The sequence below is a fragment of the Pseudophryne corroboree genome, chromosome 7, assembly GCF_028390025.1.
Source record: "Pseudophryne corroboree isolate aPseCor3 chromosome 7, aPseCor3.hap2, whole genome shotgun sequence".
NCBI lineage: Eukaryota > Metazoa > Chordata > Amphibia > Anura > Myobatrachidae > Pseudophryne > Pseudophryne corroboree.
The window spans coordinates 340,856,103-340,875,390 of NC_086450.1; the positions used below are offsets into that span (position 1 = coordinate 340,856,103).

The 19,288-nt window shown below is 46.9% G+C and overlaps 1 protein-coding gene across 2 annotated transcripts in view; it reads left to right on the top strand.

The window, feature by feature from the left end:
* The window catches only part of XYLT1 (xylosyltransferase 1), a 585,745-nt gene that overhangs the window by 81,963 nt on the left and 484,494 nt on the right, over positions 1 to 19,288 (top strand). The window contains exon 1 of one of the 2 annotated variants that reach the window (XM_063934387.1): positions 17,790 to 18,256. The exons of the other annotated variant lie outside the window; for it this stretch is intronic. Coding sequence (XP_063790457.1) covers positions 17,987 to 18,256 — 270 coding nt within the window. The 5' untranslated portion in view covers positions 17,790 to 17,986. Of the gene's footprint in view, positions 1 to 17,789; positions 18,257 to 19,288 lie in introns of those variants that run through there. 2 annotated transcript variants of the gene reach the window in all.

A 19,288-nucleotide genomic window follows, 5' to 3' on the forward strand; every position in this document is an offset into this window, starting at 1 on the left:
CATGGCTTAATGCTTTCATTCACTCCAGGGAAGAGTTAGTTTATGGATTAATTATTTAAATGTTTTTAAGTATGAATTCTATGTTGAATTGTATATTACATTTGTTAAACCTATTGAAGAAAATATGCATTCTCTTTTCGAGATTTAAAATCACCTTTGAAATTACTGTTTATACTTGAAGGAGATGAAGAGAGGAAATATGTCAATAAACACAACTACTTTAAGTTCACCCTTGCAGGTGAAGCAGTGTTTATTACAGTGAATGTCATATAATGGTACAGGATATTTTTAGCAATTATCTCAACTAAACTATTCTAGGAAATTGACATTTAAACTAGCAGTAGATCTATTCAATTAATCAAGACATAGGGGTTAATTCAGACCTGATCGCTATGGTGCGTTTTTTGCAGCCCCGTGATCAGATAGTCACCACCTACAGGGGGGAGGGGAAAAGTGCTGTGCAGGTGTGCGATCGGATCTGCAGCAGAGCTGCACACACATCAGTTTGTGCAGTCTCTGCTCAGCCCAGGACTTACTTAGCCGTTGCGATGTATTTCTGACGATCAGGGCCAGAGCTGACGTCAGACACCCTCCCTCCAAATGCCTGAGCCTGCCTGTGTTTTTCTGGACACGCCTGTAAAACGGTCAGTTGCCACCCACAAACGGCCTCTTCCTGTCAATCACCTTGCGATCGCCCGTGCAATCGTTTTTTTTTCCGCCCCATCCCATTGCTAGGCACCGATGTCCGGTGCAGTCGTCCAACACGCCGGCACATTGCAGTGCATACGCAGTTCAGATCTGATCGTCCGCTGTGCGAAAATGCACACCAGCAATCAGGTCTGAATTACCCCCCATAATCTGTTGCCATTGTGTCCTGCCACAAACTGAACTCCATCTGTATGTATTAATCAGCAAACATGGCCATAAGCAGCTGATAATTTCTTCTATTAAAATTATCGGGTCACTGCGTACAGCCCATGCAACCTGAATCATCCCTTATGGATATTTCTAAAAAACCAGTGCCAGATTGCATAATGAGTGATATCAGCGAATCGGCCAGACAATTTCAGCGTGTCTGCGGGTGACCAATCTGGTAATATCGATCAGTCGGACATGCCGGATCATTCAGCATGTCCCTCTGATGCAATATTTTCTAAGCATCTGGTCGGCCACTTCGGGCAGTGTATGACCTTCTGCAGCCAACCAATGGGCATTCCCACGCTCCTTCACATGGGAAGGAATGAGGAAGTGTCTCCTCCTCAGGGGCTGAGCGCCAATATCACGGGCAATACACTGTCTATGCTCACCTTAACTAAGGCCTTGGTATGTTTCTGATTGTACAACACCCATTTCTCTGATTGAAAAGTCACCTATTGCTTTGCGACTCGGCAATCAGCACAATTAATGCATCAGAAAGCCTGTAACATTCAGATCTAATTGCTGTGCTGCAAATTTTCAGAGGTCTGCGATCAGATAGTTGCTGCCCAAGGAGAGTGTAAACCCGCCCCTGTGGAAGTGTGCGAATGCATGTGTATGCCGTGCGAAAACTTTGCCAGACAGCGGTTATCTACAAATCCGTTCGCAACTCACTCACCATCAAATGATTTTTCCAGTCTGTGCGCAGCCCAGGACTTACTCCTACAGTGCGATACCAACAGGTTGATCAGGGCCGGAGCTGACGTCACATGCCCACCCTGAAAAACGCTTGGGAACGCCTACTTTTTTCCTGACACTCCATTTGTCGTGCACCTGTGCACTGCGATGTATACGCATGTGCAGTCATTCGATAATTTGATGCACTGCAATTTCGCACAACAGCGATCAGGTATGAATTGAGCCCATAGTAAAATTATTTTGACTTTACAAACTGATCACTACTCTTCCTGCTGCTCTTCATCATATATGTATAGGTAACATGTGTGGCGTACATACGGGATTGCCAATTATAGAAATAGGAACTGTAGTAACAAAAGTGAAATGAATGGTTCAATAATAACAGCTAAAATAAAGAAAAAATACTCAAAAGAACAAGAGAACTATTGGTCCATTGTCCAGTTCACACAATTACACTGCGTCTAGCATCATATATTTTGTGCTATTTTTGCTGTTTGCGACAAACTGATATTATGGGGTATATTTACTAAGATCCCGATTTTGACCGAGATGGTGTTTTTTCTTCAAAGTGTCATCTCTGGAATTTACTAAACTCAAATCACTGCAGTGAGGAGGACATTCGTATTATTTTGGAAGTCCTAGGAAAAAATTACGAATCAATACACCATCGGTCAAATACGCCAGGAATTAGGTAGAAATCGGTCATTTACTAAAAAGTGCAAATCACAAACACTGCCGACAATAGCCAAACACTGCCGTGCTAAAATACAAATCGTGAAAAAGTGCTAAAAAAAAACAGACCTGCTTTTTTTTACCGTGTTCGGATAGGCATGCACGGATCCATGAGATCCGTGCATGCTTTTCAGTGGGAAGGGGTGGGAAAGTGTTATTTTGTTTTAAAAAAAATGCGTGGGGTCCCCCCTCCTAAGCCAAACCAGCCTCGGGTTCTTTGAGCCGGCCCTGGTTGAAAAAATATGGGGAAAAAAATGTCAGGGGTTCCCCCATATTTAAACAACCAGCACCAGGCTCTGCGCCTGGTCCTGGTTCCAAAAATACGGGGGACAAAAAGCGTAGGGGTCCCCCGTATTTCTGAAACCAGCACCGGGCTCCACTAGCCAGATACATAATGCCACAGCCGGGGGACACTTTTATATAGGTCCCTGCGGCCCTGGCATTACATACCCAACTAGTCACCCCTGGCCAGGGTACCCTGGAGGAGTGGGGACCCCTTCAATCAAGGGGTCCCCCCCCTCCAGCCACCCAAGGGCCAGGGGTGAAGCCCGAGGCTGTCCCCCCCATCCAAGGGCTGCGGATGGGGGGCTGATAGCCTTTTTGTCAAAAAATGAATATTGTTTTTAGTAGCAGTACTACAAGTCCCAGCAAGCCTCCCCCGCAAGCTGGTACTTGGAGAACCACAAGTACCAGCATGCGGTGGAAAACCAGGCCCGCTGGTACCTGTAGTACTACTACTAAAAAAATACCCCAATAAAAACAGGAGACACACACCTTGAAAGTAAAAGTTTAATACATACATCCACACCTCCATATACACATACTTACCTATGTTCACACGAGGGTCGGTCCTCTTCTCCATGTAGAATCCATGGTGTACCTGTTGAAAAAATTATACTCACAAAATCCAGTGTAGATGGCTCCTCTTCTTTACTATTTGTAATCCTGGTACTTTGCAAAATAACAAAACGGACACCCGACCTTGCACTGAAAGGGGCCCCATGTTTTCACATGGGACCCCTTTCCCCGAATGCCAGGAACCCCCCCTGACTTCTGTCTAAGAGGCTTCCATCAGCCAATCAGGGAGCGCCACGTTGTGGCACCCTCCTGATTGGCTGTGTGTTTCTGTAGTGTATGACAGGCAGCACACGGCAGTGTTACAATGTAGCGCCTATGCGCTCCATTGTAACCAATGGTGGGAACTTTGTGGTCAGCGGTGAGGTTACTTTCGGTCAACCGCTGACCACAAAGTTCCCACCATTGGCTACAATGGAGCGCATAGGCGCTACATTGTATCACTGCCGTGTGCTGCCTGTCATACACTACAGGAGCACACAGCCAATCAGGAGGGTGCCACAACGTGGCGCTCCCTGATTGGCTGATGGAACCCTCTTAGACAGAAGTCAGGGGGGGTTCCTGGCATTCGGGAAAAGGGGTCCCATGTGAAAACATGGGGCCCCTTTCAGTGCGAGGTCGGGTGTCCGTTTTGTTATTTTGCAAAGTACCAGGATTACAAATAGTAAAGAAGAGGAGCCATCTACACTGGATTTTGTGAGTATAATTTTTTCAACAGGTACACCATGGATTCTACATGGAGAAGAGGACTGACCCTCGTGTGAACATAGGTAAGTATGTGTATATGGAGGTGGGGATGTATGTATTAAACTTTTACTTTCAAGGTGTGTGTCTCCTGTTTTTATTGGGGTATTTTTTTAGTAGTAGTACTACAGGTAGCAGCGGGCCTGGTTTTCCACCGCATGCTGGTACTTGTGGTTCTCCAAGTACCAGCTTGCGGGGGAGGCTTGCTGGGACTTGTAGTACTGCTACTAAAAACAATATTCATTTTCTGACAAAAAGGCTATCAGCCCCCATCCGCAGCCCTTGGATGGGGGGGACAACCTCGGGCTTCACCCCTGGCCCTTGGGTGGCTGGAGGGGGGGACCGCTTGATTGAAGGGGTCCCCACTCCTCCAGGGTACCCCGGCCAGGGGTGACTAGTTGGGTATGTAATGCCAGGGCCGCAGGGACCTATATAAAAGTGTCCCCCGGCTGTGGCATTATGTATCTGGCTAGTGGAGCCCGGTGCTGGTTTCAGAAATACGGGGGACCCCTACGCTTTTTGTCCCCTGTATTTTTGGAACCAGGACCAGGCGCAGAGCCTGGTGCTGGTTGTTTAAATATGGGGGAACCCCTGACATTTTTTCCCCCATATTTTTTCAACCAGGACCGGCTCAAAGAGCTCGAGGCTGGTTTTGCTTAGGAGGGGGGACCCCACGCATTTTTTATTTTATTTTAACAATGATTTCTATTTTAATAAAGGTGCACAATGAAGCCCAGCACGGATCTCTTAGATCCAGCCGAGATTCATTGTTTTAAAGTCGGCAGTGTTTTACAAGTCACTCACGTAAAACACTGCAAAAAAAATCGAATGACATCGACATCGGTAAATACGAAAATGCAGAATACGACAGCTTAGTAAATTAGTCGTAATAAATTAAAAAAGTTGCAACTTTACACTTTCGATGTCATTCGTGATTGAACTTTAACCTCAGTCAGGAAAATACGAATTTTAGTAAATATACCCCTATGTGTGCAGAATTTTACAAATATGTGTGGAATTGCAATTCAAAGTTAAGATACCGGTGGATATTTAACAAACAAAACTGCATATTAATTCAGGGAGAACACCTTTAGTGAAACTGCTATTTTATGTACAGTACAGTAAATAAGAGCACCTGGAACTCCCATCTCCCTACATTGGGGGTCATTCCAACCTATTCGCACACAGCAGTTCTTTGCTGCAGTGCGAACGGGTCGGAGCTGCGCATGCGCGGATAGAAAAAAAGAAGAAAGTGATTGCTAGCGCGATCGCAAGAAGATTGACAGTGAGGAGGAGTTCCGGGGTGTCTACTCACAATTTTACGGGCGTGGAGATCCGAACGCAGGCGTGTCCAGGCGTTGGGAGGGTGGATGTCTGACGTCAATCCAGGGACCTTAGTCGCTGGATCCGTCGCACAGGGTAAGTAGGTCTGACCCTGGTCTTGTTTTGCAGGAAACTTTTTTAGCATAGCAGGGCTGCACAAGCGATCGCAGCCCTGCTATGCTAAAATACACTATCCCATAAGCGGCGTCCAGTTGATCGCACGAGCAGCAAAAAGTTGCTACATGCGATCAACTCGGAATGACCACCATTATCTGAAGCTGAGAGTCGGCACAGCTTTGATGGAGGACTGTCCATCTATGAACCTCATTCAGCTTCAGTTGCAGTTCTGCGATTGCAGCATATCTGCACCTGTATAGAGTCGCACAGCAAGAGACACCCAGCATGTTCAAAAGGTCGACCAGCACAAAACAAGCGCCCACAGATGCATTCGCAATTCTGTGCCACATCGCAAAAACTTAAAACTATAGACAGTTGCGGTTGACCCAGGGCTACTCAGAATAATGAGAATGCAATCGCACCAGGTGCCATGTTTTTAATCACAGCAATCGCAGCTGATGCCAGAAGCGGGTGTGGTATAATAGATAGACAGTGTCTAGTTAGACAGTCAATAGATAGACACCATATGTTAGACAGGCATTAGGTTGACAGGGTCAAAGGGTCGACATGGTCAAAAGGTCGACATGAAAAAGGTAGACAGTACAAAAGGTCGACAGGGTCAAAAGGTTGACATGAAAATGGTCAACATAAAAACGGTAGAACCATGTTTTTTGCATTTATGTGGTTTGTGTGGATAGTTTTGTCATCTGGGACCCCCAATTGTAGAAAGGCATACCTTCGCTTGGCTCGCTTCGCTCGCCACGCTTAGGGCTCGGTGGCTCGCTGTGCTCGCCACAAGTTTTATAACCAACTCTATTCCGACATGGATAGAGAAGGTATGAAAAATATGTAAAATTTTTAAAAAACATTTGTCTATCTTTTTATTTCAATCATTTCCATGTCGACCATTTGACCCTGTTGACCTTTTGACCTGTCTACCTTTTGTACTGTCTACTTTTTCATGTCGTGCTTTTGACCCTGTCGACCTAATGTCTGTCTAACTATTGACTGTCTAACTAGACACTGTCTATCAACCGGATACCGCCAGAAGCACGCCCTGGAAATACCATGTGAATGCCCGCCACTTGTCAATCAAGCTGTGATCACATTCCATCAAGATGCGATCGAAGCAGAATCGCAAATTGCAGAATGCGCATGCGCAATGAATTTGCAGAGCATGCGCAGGCGGACGATAATCGGCCGATCTGCAATTTTGCAATTGAAGCTAACTAAGGCCCAATGGATGGCGTTTGCCGTGCGCTTGTTTTGCCTGGAGCAACGTCAGCACCATGTGGAGTAATCTAGGTCCCAGCTTCAGGTACAGCGGGGAACTCCTGTTTGCTGGACATGGGGACGATCCACGTCCTGCTTCGTCTCATTACCAAGGTGAAACAGGAAGGGACATTGACAAGATGTACTAACCCTCTTGTCTGCTGAAGCGGGGGAGCCTCCGGCAATGTCCCCTGAGCGCTAAGCACTTCAGCTGAGTGCTGAAGCGCTGTGTCTCCCTGTCCCATTCGGCTGCAGATGCCTGCGCGGGATCTCGCTACTCACATGAAATCCCCAGCGCACTCCGCAGCCGCCACCCGCCACAGCCAGGGACACCTCTGTCCCTGGTGTGGTCTATGGGCATCGCCACCGATGCAGCTGTCGAAATCGTATATAGCGGCCCTGTCACCAATGCCTTCATACATGGGGAGAAGAGGTATAGCGCACATAACGAGCTGATACCGCTTCTCCCCCATAACGATGGGTTATACATTTACCCAATGTTCATTCCAGGCTTGGGGGGGCCTGGGGGCAGGGGACACTAAACCTTTTAATTGGAAGTGGAGGAGTTTCCTATAGCAACCAATCAGTTTAGCTATCACTTATGTAGTACTTTCTGTAGAATGGACATTTTCTCTACATGTCCTCTTTAGAAGGCTGGATATAAATCCCTCTTATTCAGACATGTGCTGAGATGGTTTCTTCCTGTAGATGCTTGAAATGGAGATTTCTGCTTTTCTCTGTGATTGGATGGACAAGTTTTAGAAGGAGAAGTGGCCACAGAGTGTGGCGTGTGAGTAGCTCAGGAGTAGCTGAGCTGTGTGATGACTAAATATTTTCTGGAAAGCTCTGCAGAATATGTGTGCTCCCTATAAATAACCTAATGTATAAATAAGGGGTTCAGTATGATATGCCGGCGGTCGGACTCCCGGCGACCAGCATACCGGCGCCGGGAGCCCGACCACCGGCTTACCGACAGTGTGGCGAGCGCAAATGAGCCCCTTGCGGGCTTGCTGCGCTCGCCACGCTACGGGCACGGTGGCGCGCTACGCGCGCCACGCTATTTTATTCTCCCTCCAGGGGGGTCGTGGACCCCCACAAGGGAGAATAAGTGTCGGTATGCCGGCTGTCGGGATCCCGTCAGTCGGCATACTGAAGACCACCTATAAATAAGTACACTTTGATGATGATGACTAGTAGTAAACCAGGCTCATATGCTGCTGAAGCAGAAGTGTGTAAGCGGGTAATTCAGACCTGATCGTAGCAGCAAATTTGTTAGCAGTTGGGCAAAACCATGTGCACTGCAGGGGAGGCAGATATAACATGTGCAGAAAGAATTAGATTTGGGTGGGGTGTGTTCAAACTGAAATCTAAATTCCAGTGTAAAAATAAAGCAGCCAGTATTTACTCTGCACAGAAACAAAATAACCCACCCAAAGCTAACTCTCTCTGCACATGTTATATCTGTCCCCCTGCACTGCACATTGGGCCTAATTCAGACCTGATCGCTCAAGAGCTATTTTTTGCAGCGCTGCGATCAGATAGTCGCCACCTAAAGGGGAGTGTATTTTTGCTTTGCAAGTATGTGATCGCATGCATGTACAGCTGGGCACTACAAAAAAAGTTTTGTGCAGTTTCTGAGTCACCCAGAACTTACTTACTCAGCAGCTGTGATCACTTCAGCCTGTCAGGTCCCGGAACCAGAGCCGGCGCCACCACTAGGCAGCTTTAGGCAGCTGCCTATGGGCGGTGGCCACTGGAGGGCGGCAGGTCACGCTTACTCTTGCTCAGCTCCTCCTCTTCTTTAAGAGGAGGAATATTTCGAGCGTTACCGGAGACGCGGAGAGGAGCAGAAGAACTGTACGTACCACTAGCTGGCAGCACGCCCCATATGCAGTGTGTGTCCTTGTGGTGCGGGAATATGTCGGCGCGGAGAGGAGCAGAAGAAATGTAACAATAGCCGGCAGCATGCTGCTTACTCTATGTGCATAGAGTATTAGAGCCGCTGCCGATGGGTTACACTCACACTGACAGCGCTGGTGGGCGGCTGATAACAGATGGGCGGCCGCGGCATCCCTGCAGCGCAGTCAGTGTGAGTGTAACCCATCGGCAGCGGCTCTACTCTATGCACATAGAGTAAGCAGCATGCTGCCGGCTATTGTTACATTTCTTCTGCTCGTCTCCGGGCCGACATATTCCCGTACCACAAGGACACACACTGCATTCGGGGCGTGCTGCAGGGATGATTATGTAGTACTAAGTGAGGGACTGGTGCTACACTGCGGATCAGACTGCGGGCGGCTCCCCTGCTGCTGTTCCCTGTCTTCTGCAGCCTGCACTGTAGTGGCCTCAGATTGGTCCCTACTATACATTTTTATGGGCAAAAATCTTTGCTTTACTGGGACTCCTTGTCAGTGCTCCATTCCTCTACTGGTGTGTGTGTGTGTGTATGTATGTATGTATGTATGTATATATATATATGTATTATATATATATATATATATATGTATATATATATATATTATATATTATATTATTTTTATATATATATATATATATATATATATATATATATATATATATACTGCATGTCATTGAATGTATAAATCTTCAGTTCGGCTGCACTCAGGAGTAATCTATCCTACGTTGTCCAGACACATTGTAGCCTGTCTGGGGGTCCCCGCAAAATGTCACACATGGTGCCTTTTTAAAATATAATTTTTAAAGGCTGTGTGGGTTTTTTTGGGGGGAAGGGGAGGAGCAAAGGGGGCGGCAGGGGGGGGGGGGTTGCAGCAGCATATGTTTTGCCTAGGGTGCCGAAAAACCTTGCACCGGCCCTGCCCGGAACTGACATCAGACACCCGCCCTGCAAAAGCTTGGACACACCTGCTTCTCCAAACACTCCCAGAAAACGGTCAGTTGACACCCACAAACGCCTTCTTCATGTCAATCTCCTTGCGATCGGCTGTGCGAATGGATTCTTCATAAAACCCATCGCACAGCAGCGATCCGCTTTGCACCCGTACAATGCGTCTCTGTAAAGCGCTGCGGAATAAGTGTGCGCTATATAAATAACTGGTAATAATAATAATATGCATGCGCAGGTCTGACCTGATCATAGCGCAGCGAAAAAATCTATCATGCGATCAGGTCAGAATGGCCCCCATTGTTTTGCCCAACTGCTAACAAATTTGCTGCTACGATCAGGTCTGAATTAACCCCAAAGTCTCTAGATGTGTGCTGCTCTGTATATGTGTTGCAATATGAAAGTCTTTCATCCTTGTTTCTTTGAAGCAAAGTCCTATTTTATACTCTACTCCAATCTTTACAGTATTGGCTAGCTCACGAAACACCATATTTTAGCAATTCATTTTGAACACTGATAAATTGATTATTGCAATTCATTACCAAATGACAATTAGCAAAGAAAGGCATTTAGGGGGTAATTCAGATCTGATAGCTGGGCTGCGTTTTTTGCAGCCCTGCAATCAGATAGTGGCCGCCTACAGGGGGAGGGTGAATTCGCTGTGCAAGTGTGCAATCCTATGTGTAGCAGAGCTGCACAAACTGATTTTGTGCAGTCTCTGCTCAGCCCAGGACTTACTCAGCCGCTGCGTTTGCTTCTTGCTGATCAGGGCCGGAGCTGACGTCAGACACCCTCCCTTCAAACGCTTTGACACGCCTGCCTTTGTCCGGACATTCCCTGGAAACGGTCAGTTGCCACACACAAACGGCCTCCTCCTATCAATCACCTTGCGAACGCCCGTGCAATCGGTTTTATCGCACCATCCCGTTGCTGACCGGCGATCCCCGTTGCTGCGGTCCATCACGCCTGCACATTGCGGTGTATATGCATGTGCAGTTCAGATCTGATCGCCCACTGTGTGAAAACGCACAGCAGTGATCAGGTCTGAATTACCCCCTATGTTACAGCAGAGGTGTGGATAAAATTCTGGCTACATTGTTAGCAGCAGCTGCAATAATTCATAGCTTGTACTGAGCTCATTTCACAGGTTTTCATACAGCCGGGAGCCAGACAGGTTTGAAGTATATGGTCTTTTCACCTTTTGCTAAAATAATATTGATTTTGGTATGTTGGAGAAATCCATCCTACACCAGAAGTGTCATGCCCAATAAAATGGAAAGTACCATTACACTCCAGCTACAGAATGTACAGGTGGACTTATAAGTGGCAACGCAGTGTAAAGCAATACATGGGTTAGACATGCTAGGATTATTTACTCTCACACAGTGGGGAATTTCCCATTAGGCACGTGAGGCACATGCCTAGGGGCGGTACCTGGATGCTTGTGTTGTTACTGTCAGCCTTAAAAGTGTCAGTAACTGTAAAATATTTGCACTGTACTGTACCATATGCCATCTTGAATGGAATGGAAATGGGCAGGACATGCACATACTGCCCCTGTAAGCTGTCCTATTTAACCACTTGCCTGGCATGGTCGCATCAATTGCGACAACACCAGCAAGTGCTTTATCTGACCTGGTCACACAGGATGCGACCAGTCAGATAAATAGCGTGTGCAACTGCAGGGAAGAGAAACTTCCTGCAGCTGCAGCTCTCAGAGGTCCCTTTGCCTCTATCAGTGTTTGCTGTGCTGCCAATCACTACTGATCGGTTAGCATGGCAGAACCCCCAACCCGGCATCTGCAGACAATAGCAGCAGCAGTAGGGGAAGTGTAAATGAACCGCCCCAAACCCCGACCTGAATTCCGGCAGGGGGCCCAGGGCTATTTCCACTCGTGGGTGTCTATGACACCCATAGAGTGGGAATAGAACCTGTGGCGAGCGCAGCGAGCATTCAAGGGGCTTCCTTGCGCTGGCCCCCCTGCTAGCATTCAGGCAGCCGGGATCCCAGTATCGGTATGCTGACCACCGGGATATTGACTGCTGGTCACCTAACCCCAACTCGGTTAAATACATGTTCTTCACCCTTGTTAAAAAAAAAAAAAACAATTTCTGAGCGGATTTTGGGGAAAAATGTGTCAGTTAAGTGGTTAATAAATATGTATACAGAATTAAAATGTCATAGTCAGTGACTATTATTAAATTGGCTATCATCAAAAGAGGGCTTATAACCAATCAATAAAAACATTCAAATTAGGCAGCCGGGGGGGAAGGGATGGGGGGGGGGGCAGCTGTTACTGTTGTGCCTATGGGCATCCTCACCCCTAAATCCGCCCCTGCTCTCACACAACTATTTGGGTCCTGACTGTAATTTCCAACTAAAATGAGACATCTAACTGATTTTATTTTTATTATCCTAGATTAATCCTAAATGCTTCACTGAGAGTGAAAGTTGCTTCTCTTTTTCATTAGAGGATAACTCAACCTTAACTTTTCATATTACTTTTTAATAGCTCAGATATTAATTGTTCAAATATAACCACAATCTACACCCTTTAGATGACAAGGAATATCTGTCCACTGACAACTCCCGGCAGGAGTAGCATGCAACATTGTCAAGCCCCACAGCAAAATGTGGGGGAGGATTATGTGTATGAGGTCAGGTTCATACGCAATGATGCCCCAAACATGGCATTTTCTGTTCCCATTCACTTCCAGGCACTGTAGCATTGCACCCTCCTGCATAGGCTTAATCCCAGCACTGTCTGTAGGTGTCTAAATACCGGTAATTAAATTTACATCAGACCTACAGAGAGAGGAAACTCCCAAGATTACTCCCCCCCCCCCCCCCCCATGCTGTAGTATTATTATTATTATTATTATCCTTTATTTATATGTCGCCACAGTGGATCTGTAGCACCGAATTACAAAGTACATAACAAATAAACAAAACAAAACAAAGATAAGAGTGACTTTACAGTTCAAGATAATTTAGGACAAGTACAGGATATATAAACATAGCTGCATCAACAGATAACACTGAAATGGGTATCAGGGTGGCAGAAAACTGAGGGATTTGGTGCCGTCGAAGGGAGTATGGAGTAGAAGATGGTTTACGTAAGAGAAGGAAAAGCACATGAGGGAAGAGGGCCCTGCTCGTGAGAGCTTACATTCTAAAGTGTATACAGGATGACAGGTTTCAAAGTTCTTCACAAAGTAGGAAGTTAGTACGTGTAAACTAGAAGCTAGTTAGATGCATGTAGGTCACACACATTTACATAATATTCCCATATTACAATTTAAACTGATACTTTTACATGTATGAAGACTTATTATTCAGTTGATTGTAAGTTACTGTTTTCTGTTATCAGTCATATTGGGCTCTGAAAGACTCCATGCACTCCCCTACTATCAGCATACTGACCATCTGTATTGTGAAATTGTATTAATTCTCCTATATCTATTACAACCTTGTTTGAAATCTACTAAAATCTGTTAATAGGACTTTTGCAGATAGATTTTCCAATGTTAGCTCTATTATAAATAGTTGCTTGTGCTTAGGATTTGTGCTCTTTAAAACCAATAGCAGCTATTTGCACCACTAAATGCATTGTTTCTTATTACTAGTGGTTCTCAATCATCCTCTCAAATTCAAATTCACTAGTTAAAAAAATGTATTTGAAATAGTATGGAAAGAATTTATAGCCATCGTTTTCCTTTTCTAATGAACATTTCATCTGTGCAGACGTACAGTATGCAGAAAAAAGTGGAAGAATTTCTATTAGTGAATCACACATTTGCACATACAACAATCATGTGCTCTTATTGGGGTCACCGTGCATTGTGTTTAGAACACAGCTTGTTAACGTTTTGTATTGCAATATTAATATCAATTCTCTATTAATGTAGAAGCTGTTGTATCACTGAGGGTGTCCTGGAAACCGCTATTTGACATTATTATATTTCAAAGGCTGTGTACTACTGAGCAGAGCAACAGATGAGACAAACCTGAAGTGTTCTAAGTCATTATGAGCCATATGTTGTTTTTTTTAAATTGCATGCAAAAATAGTGTATGCCAAAGATAGATTTGTACACGTCAAGATGCATGCACCCTTATGAGGGTCATTCAGGTGCGGTTGGATGTGCTATCACTGCAGCCTCACTGCTGGATGGTGATGTAGCAGGAGGCGTCTATCACAAGCAGACTGCTCCTGCTACAATAGTGATCCAAGCTGCGTCCTAGGATGCAGCATTGGATCAGGCACCCACCATCGGGTGGCTTATGCAGTGCCATAACTAGACATTTTAGCGCTGTGTGCAAGAAACAGCATTGACGCCCCCCATATAGTAAAAAGGGCCAGTGTGCGCTGTAGGCGCGCATCAAAATATAGGGGCATGGCTTCATTGGGAAGTGGCGTGGCCACAGAGCTCCATCTTACACATTGCGGCAGGCAGAGCTTCCTTTTACATAGTACAGCAGGTAGAGCCCCCTTTTACACAATACAGCAGTTACAGCCCACTTTTACACAGTATGGCAGGTAGAGTCCCCCTTTTACACAGAACAGCAAGTAGAGTCCCCCTTTTACACATTAGGCAGGTAGAGCTCCCTTTTACACAGTACGGCAGGCAGAGTCCCCCTTTTACACAGTACAACAGGTAGAGTCCCCATTTTTACATATTACGGCAGCAAAGCACCCCCTTTTTTTACATATTAGGCAGGCAGAGACCTTCTTTTTATACACATTAGGCAGGCAAAGTCACCCCCTTTTTTTTTTTTACACATTACAGCAGCAGAGTCCCCTTTCTTACATGTTAAGCAGGCAGAGTCCCCTTTTGACACTTTATGGCAGGAAGTCCCCTTTTTCCACACATTACAGCAAGAGTCCCCCTTTTTTACATATTACAGCAAGAGTCCCCCTTTTTTACACATTACAGCAACCTAGCCTCCTTTTTTACACATAAGGCAGGCAGAGCACCCCTTTTTTTCACATTAAGCAGGCAGAGTCCAATTTTTACACATTAGGCAGCAGAGTCCACCTGCACCAGGTAGCACCCTTATACACACTGCACCAGGTAGCACCCTTATACACACTGCACCAGGTAGACCCTTATACGTACTGCAACAGGTAGCCTCTTATATGCACTGCACCAAGTAGCCTCTTATACGCACTGCACCAGGTAGCCCCTTATACACACTGCACCAGGTAGCCTCTTATATGAACTGCACCAGGTAGCCTCTTATACGCACTGAACCAGGTAGCCTCTTATACGCACTGCACCAGGTAGCTCCTTATATGCACTGCACCAGGTAGCCCCTTATACGTACTGCACCAGGTATCCGCTTATACGCACTGCACACAGTAGTCTCCCCCCTCTCCCCCTTACTATAGCGCAGTCAGGGGCAGAGTGTGGCAACGGAAGGGCTTGCAGTGGGTACACTGTGTCTTACCCCTCGCTGCGTCTCTTCTGCTACCTCCGATCCAGCTCCTTCGGCCTTCAGCACCGGGCTGCTGGGGTCCGCCTGCGATGTCCACTCACTGCCCGGGCTCATCCTTGGCTCCGCTGCTGGTGTCTTCTCTCTTCTCCGGCAGTCTGTGTCAGCGTGGTCTTCCCTGGTGTCGGTAGGGGTCCTTCTCGGGTCTTTACCTCTGGTAGGCATCCTCTGCTGTGCCTGTGCTGCCCCTGTCTGGCCAGCACTGCTCCTTTGCTTCTCCTCCTCAGGATAGGGGGTATTCCGCGAAGTCTTGGTCCCCTGGCAGCTCCTCCAGTTCAGCACTGCTGCAGCTCCTCTCCAGTGGCATCTCCCAGTCCTCCCCGCGCAGTCAGGCAGTGACTTGTGCAGCATTCTTCCTCACAGTGGTCCTCTGTGGTTGCTGCTCATCAAGTCTCGACACCGGCGGTGATGGTGGTGGGACGTGGGTCGGACCCCACAGTGTGGCGGCTGCAGAGCGGCCGGGCGGGTGTTGCCGGTGGTCCTGCGCCTCCAGCGCATCTGCGCTGTGTGCCAGGCACCACTGACCCACACCTGGTTATGGCCCTGGGCTTTTGGCACCCATGATGCTGCTCAAGCCATCCATCGCAGAGGCCAGAAAATCTCCATCAAAGCATTGAGATTCCTGACCTCTTCCCTCCCCCTAAATGGCGGCATGCCTCCATTTTCACATATGGAGGCTGTTACCGCCCCCTCCCTGTTCCTGAAATGGCATCAGGCTGTCAATCATTGACAGTGTGATGTCGGGTTGCTTGAGAAGCCGCAGGACCCGTTCACACACGTGCAGATTGAGTCCTGCGCATGTGCAAAGTACCCAACATCGGTAATTTGTGACATGAGTCACCCTAGCGATCACACCTGAATGAAGGTCAATAAGCAATTGTTTCAGACCAAGTTATCATCAACAGCATGTATTGTCACATGTTCTGTAGCAGGTGTAAAAGATAAGCTTCCTAACAGGAGTACATGTGCAATACTGCTGGTCTGCAATTGTGTGCATTCATTCTATGTGCCTGTACAGCAGAATCATGATATGTGCTGTGCTAACTAGAGTCATACACATTCTGCCTCATCCACAGAGTGACTGAAAATGGTAGACTTGCTATATGGAAATCCTATTAGCCTCGATACAGTGCGCTGCTCCTCCTGATGCCGGCACTTATCAGAGATTACGCTTTGGGTGCATCAGGATCGCGGGTCCGTTTTTGTCCGATGAAAACAGCCTGTAATAGGATACCGTGATAATGATTACGATATCTGTTTTTGGGTTTTTTTTGGTTGAGAACGGATCAGGGGTAATTAGATACCAGCCATAGTATGCAAGAAAAACTTGTGGACCTATGTGTTTTAGTGGGTGTTAACGGGTAAAAAAAAACAAGTTTATCGCAGATTATGCTTCCTCTGCCTGAGGCCGGTGAAGCATAATCACCCATAAGTGCCGGCATCGGGGCTATCCAATTAATGAGATAATTAGCAGCAGTAATTTACCACAGATAACTGGATACCACCCATAGAGGGACATGTACGAAGCAGTGATAAACGTGGTGAAGTGAGCCAGTGGAGAAATTTCCCATGGCAACCAATCAGCTGCTCCATACAATTGTATAGTATGCACATTAGAAATGTTACGTCAGTGCTGATTGGTTGCCATGGGCAACTTCTCCACTGGCTCACTTCTCCTCTTTTATCACTGCTTAGTACATGTCCTGCATAGTATATAAAAATCCCAATTTTGAGGTTCTTTGGTCATTTCCATTAATGTATTAAATGGCATTTAAAAATAAATGTATGGTTTCACCAGCAGAGCACAAAGTAGCATGCCCCTGTGGTTTGGTATATTAAATTGGCAGAGGCCGTGTTAATAATGTCAACATGGTCATAATGCCAACACAGAAAATGTCAACATACATCATGTCGACACTGATGAAGTGTTAACATGGTCAAAATTTAGTTTTGCGGTATGCCTAAACCTAATGTCAACATTTTTACCATGCTGACATGTCATAATTTGTCATTTTGTCCATATAGACATTTTCCAGATGTCATGTTAGTTGTTGACATTTTAACCATACCAACATCATAAATGTCGATATAGTAAATATTGACATGATGACTGCATACCTTCCACTGTGATACGTTCAGGCTTTTGCAAGTGCTGGATGCATTTTAAAGTTCTATTTATGTCATTAGTATATCTGACCTCTAGAGTGACAAAAAAGCTTTGAGAACTTATTACTGTTTCACTGTGGAGCTTTTTCCGTTACTTTACTTCCTCAGCATCAATGGCCAATAATATTTTTATTATACTGCAAGCAATATCTACTTAGTAATAGAGCTAATTAACTAACAGCCTTCAGTCTAATGGCTAGAGCTACTACAGTGACACCCAGCTGTTAGTGTACAGAGTCTGCACAGGTAAAACGTACACCTGCTAGTTACTCCCCATTACTGTATTTTACTTGGATATACTGTAATTGCAAAAGTGCAACCAACAAACAGGAAGGTAGGCAGAAAGCACTGGAAATGGTGAATGAACCCGTCATTTCTTCCCTTGCCAGCGATCTGGTTATGACAGAAAATAATGGAACTGATACTTGTGTCTGGACCAAAAATAAGTAAAGCTAAGATGATGCGTGAAAGGAGCTGCACCCCCTCCCCCCAGGTAACACTGTGCCACCTATGTCAGGCTATGGCTGCTGGCCTGGTATAGAGGGTCTCTGGCAGGAAAGCCCCTTCTCCTCCCTGAGGCCCCACCACCACAGTCGTCCCCCCGCAGCAGCAGCAGCAGCAGCAGAGGAGGGGGCTCCCCGCCCGCCTGCAGCCACACACCGCTGCCACCATCATCATGGCGCTCCCAGCTCCCCTCCTACTCCTGCTGACGTCTCGCCTCCTGCCGCCCGTGTGAGGCGGAGAGAGAGGGAGAGAGAGTGGCTGCTGCTGAGCAGGACTCCGTGTCTCCGCCGGGCTGGGGAAGATGGTGGCGGCTTCGTGCCCTCGCAGGCTGGCCAGGCGCTCCCGCTCGGCGATCGCGGCGGCTCTCACCGTGCTGCTCATCCAGACCCTCATCGTGTGGAATTTCAGCAGCCTGGACTCGGAGGACGAGCAGCGGGGAGGAGGAGGAGGAGGCGGCGGCGGCAGCCGGGAGAAGAGGGACCGGGGCAGCCAGAGCGACAAGGATGACTCCCGGCTGGGGCAGCAGCATCAGCAGCGCAGAGGAGCCGCAGCGCCCAGCAACCAGGCTCTGGTAGGTGCTGCTGGCATGGTACCCTGGGTGCTGCTGGTACACAGTGCCCTGACATGTACCAGCATCAGATAGGGGAATGGGAACTATGTGCTGCTGCTGATACCGGGCACTGAGCTTCATGCTGGCAGCTCGCAGCAAGGTGATGCTGGCGGAGCCTCCTGATGGGCTGGCAGCATTGCAGATGCCCGGGGGCGCTGGTGGCAGGGAGCATCTTGCTGCTCGCTCAGGATGCCCAAGTGGCTGCAAACTTTTCCGAGTGGCTGTATAATTGCAGTCACTGTACATATGTCCCTGTGTTAAGCTCATAGTCCTATCCCAGGCGGGCAGAGAGGCTGAGCTGTCCCTGTGCCACCCATGGCATGCCGTTACTGGGATGTGCTCATAGTCATGGGGAAAATGGGCATCACTGCCACTTGGCTGAGTTCAAATAGCTAGCTGAGGCAGGGAGAGTGAGGAATGGATCCTGCCATTTGCCGGGGTCAGTGTGTCTGTGCTGGGGGTGCCAAGCAGGCATCATGCGTGGCCTGTGTAGGATCTAATTCTAATGTAAAGAAATAAATAATATATATGAATATAGCTCATACAGTATGTGTGTAATTTCTGCACACACACGCATCTCCTGTGACTCCCCAGTCTGATGTGCTGCTGAGATTTGTGGCTGACATCCCCTGGCTTGTTGTAGCATGATAAAGTGACAATCTAAGCACCGAGGCTGTGATGCAGCAGAGAGGCTCCCTCAGCCATTTCTACTTCTCTGTGACACCAGGAATGCCTAGGGGGTGGGAATGAGTAAAATATTGGGGGTTCCTATATAATGTGACATTTAGGTGTACTTACCTGCTGTTGGCATTTCAACCAGCATTTGTTTTCAACCCACTTTATGACAGTGTTTTTTTAATATGACCACGCTTTTTTTTGTATCATGAACTGTTGTGTTAAAATGAATGACTTTTTTATGTATTATGCATAGCAATGCTCGCTGGAGTATTGTACCTGTTGATTTGTGATATCTCAGATAGATCCATTGGTTTC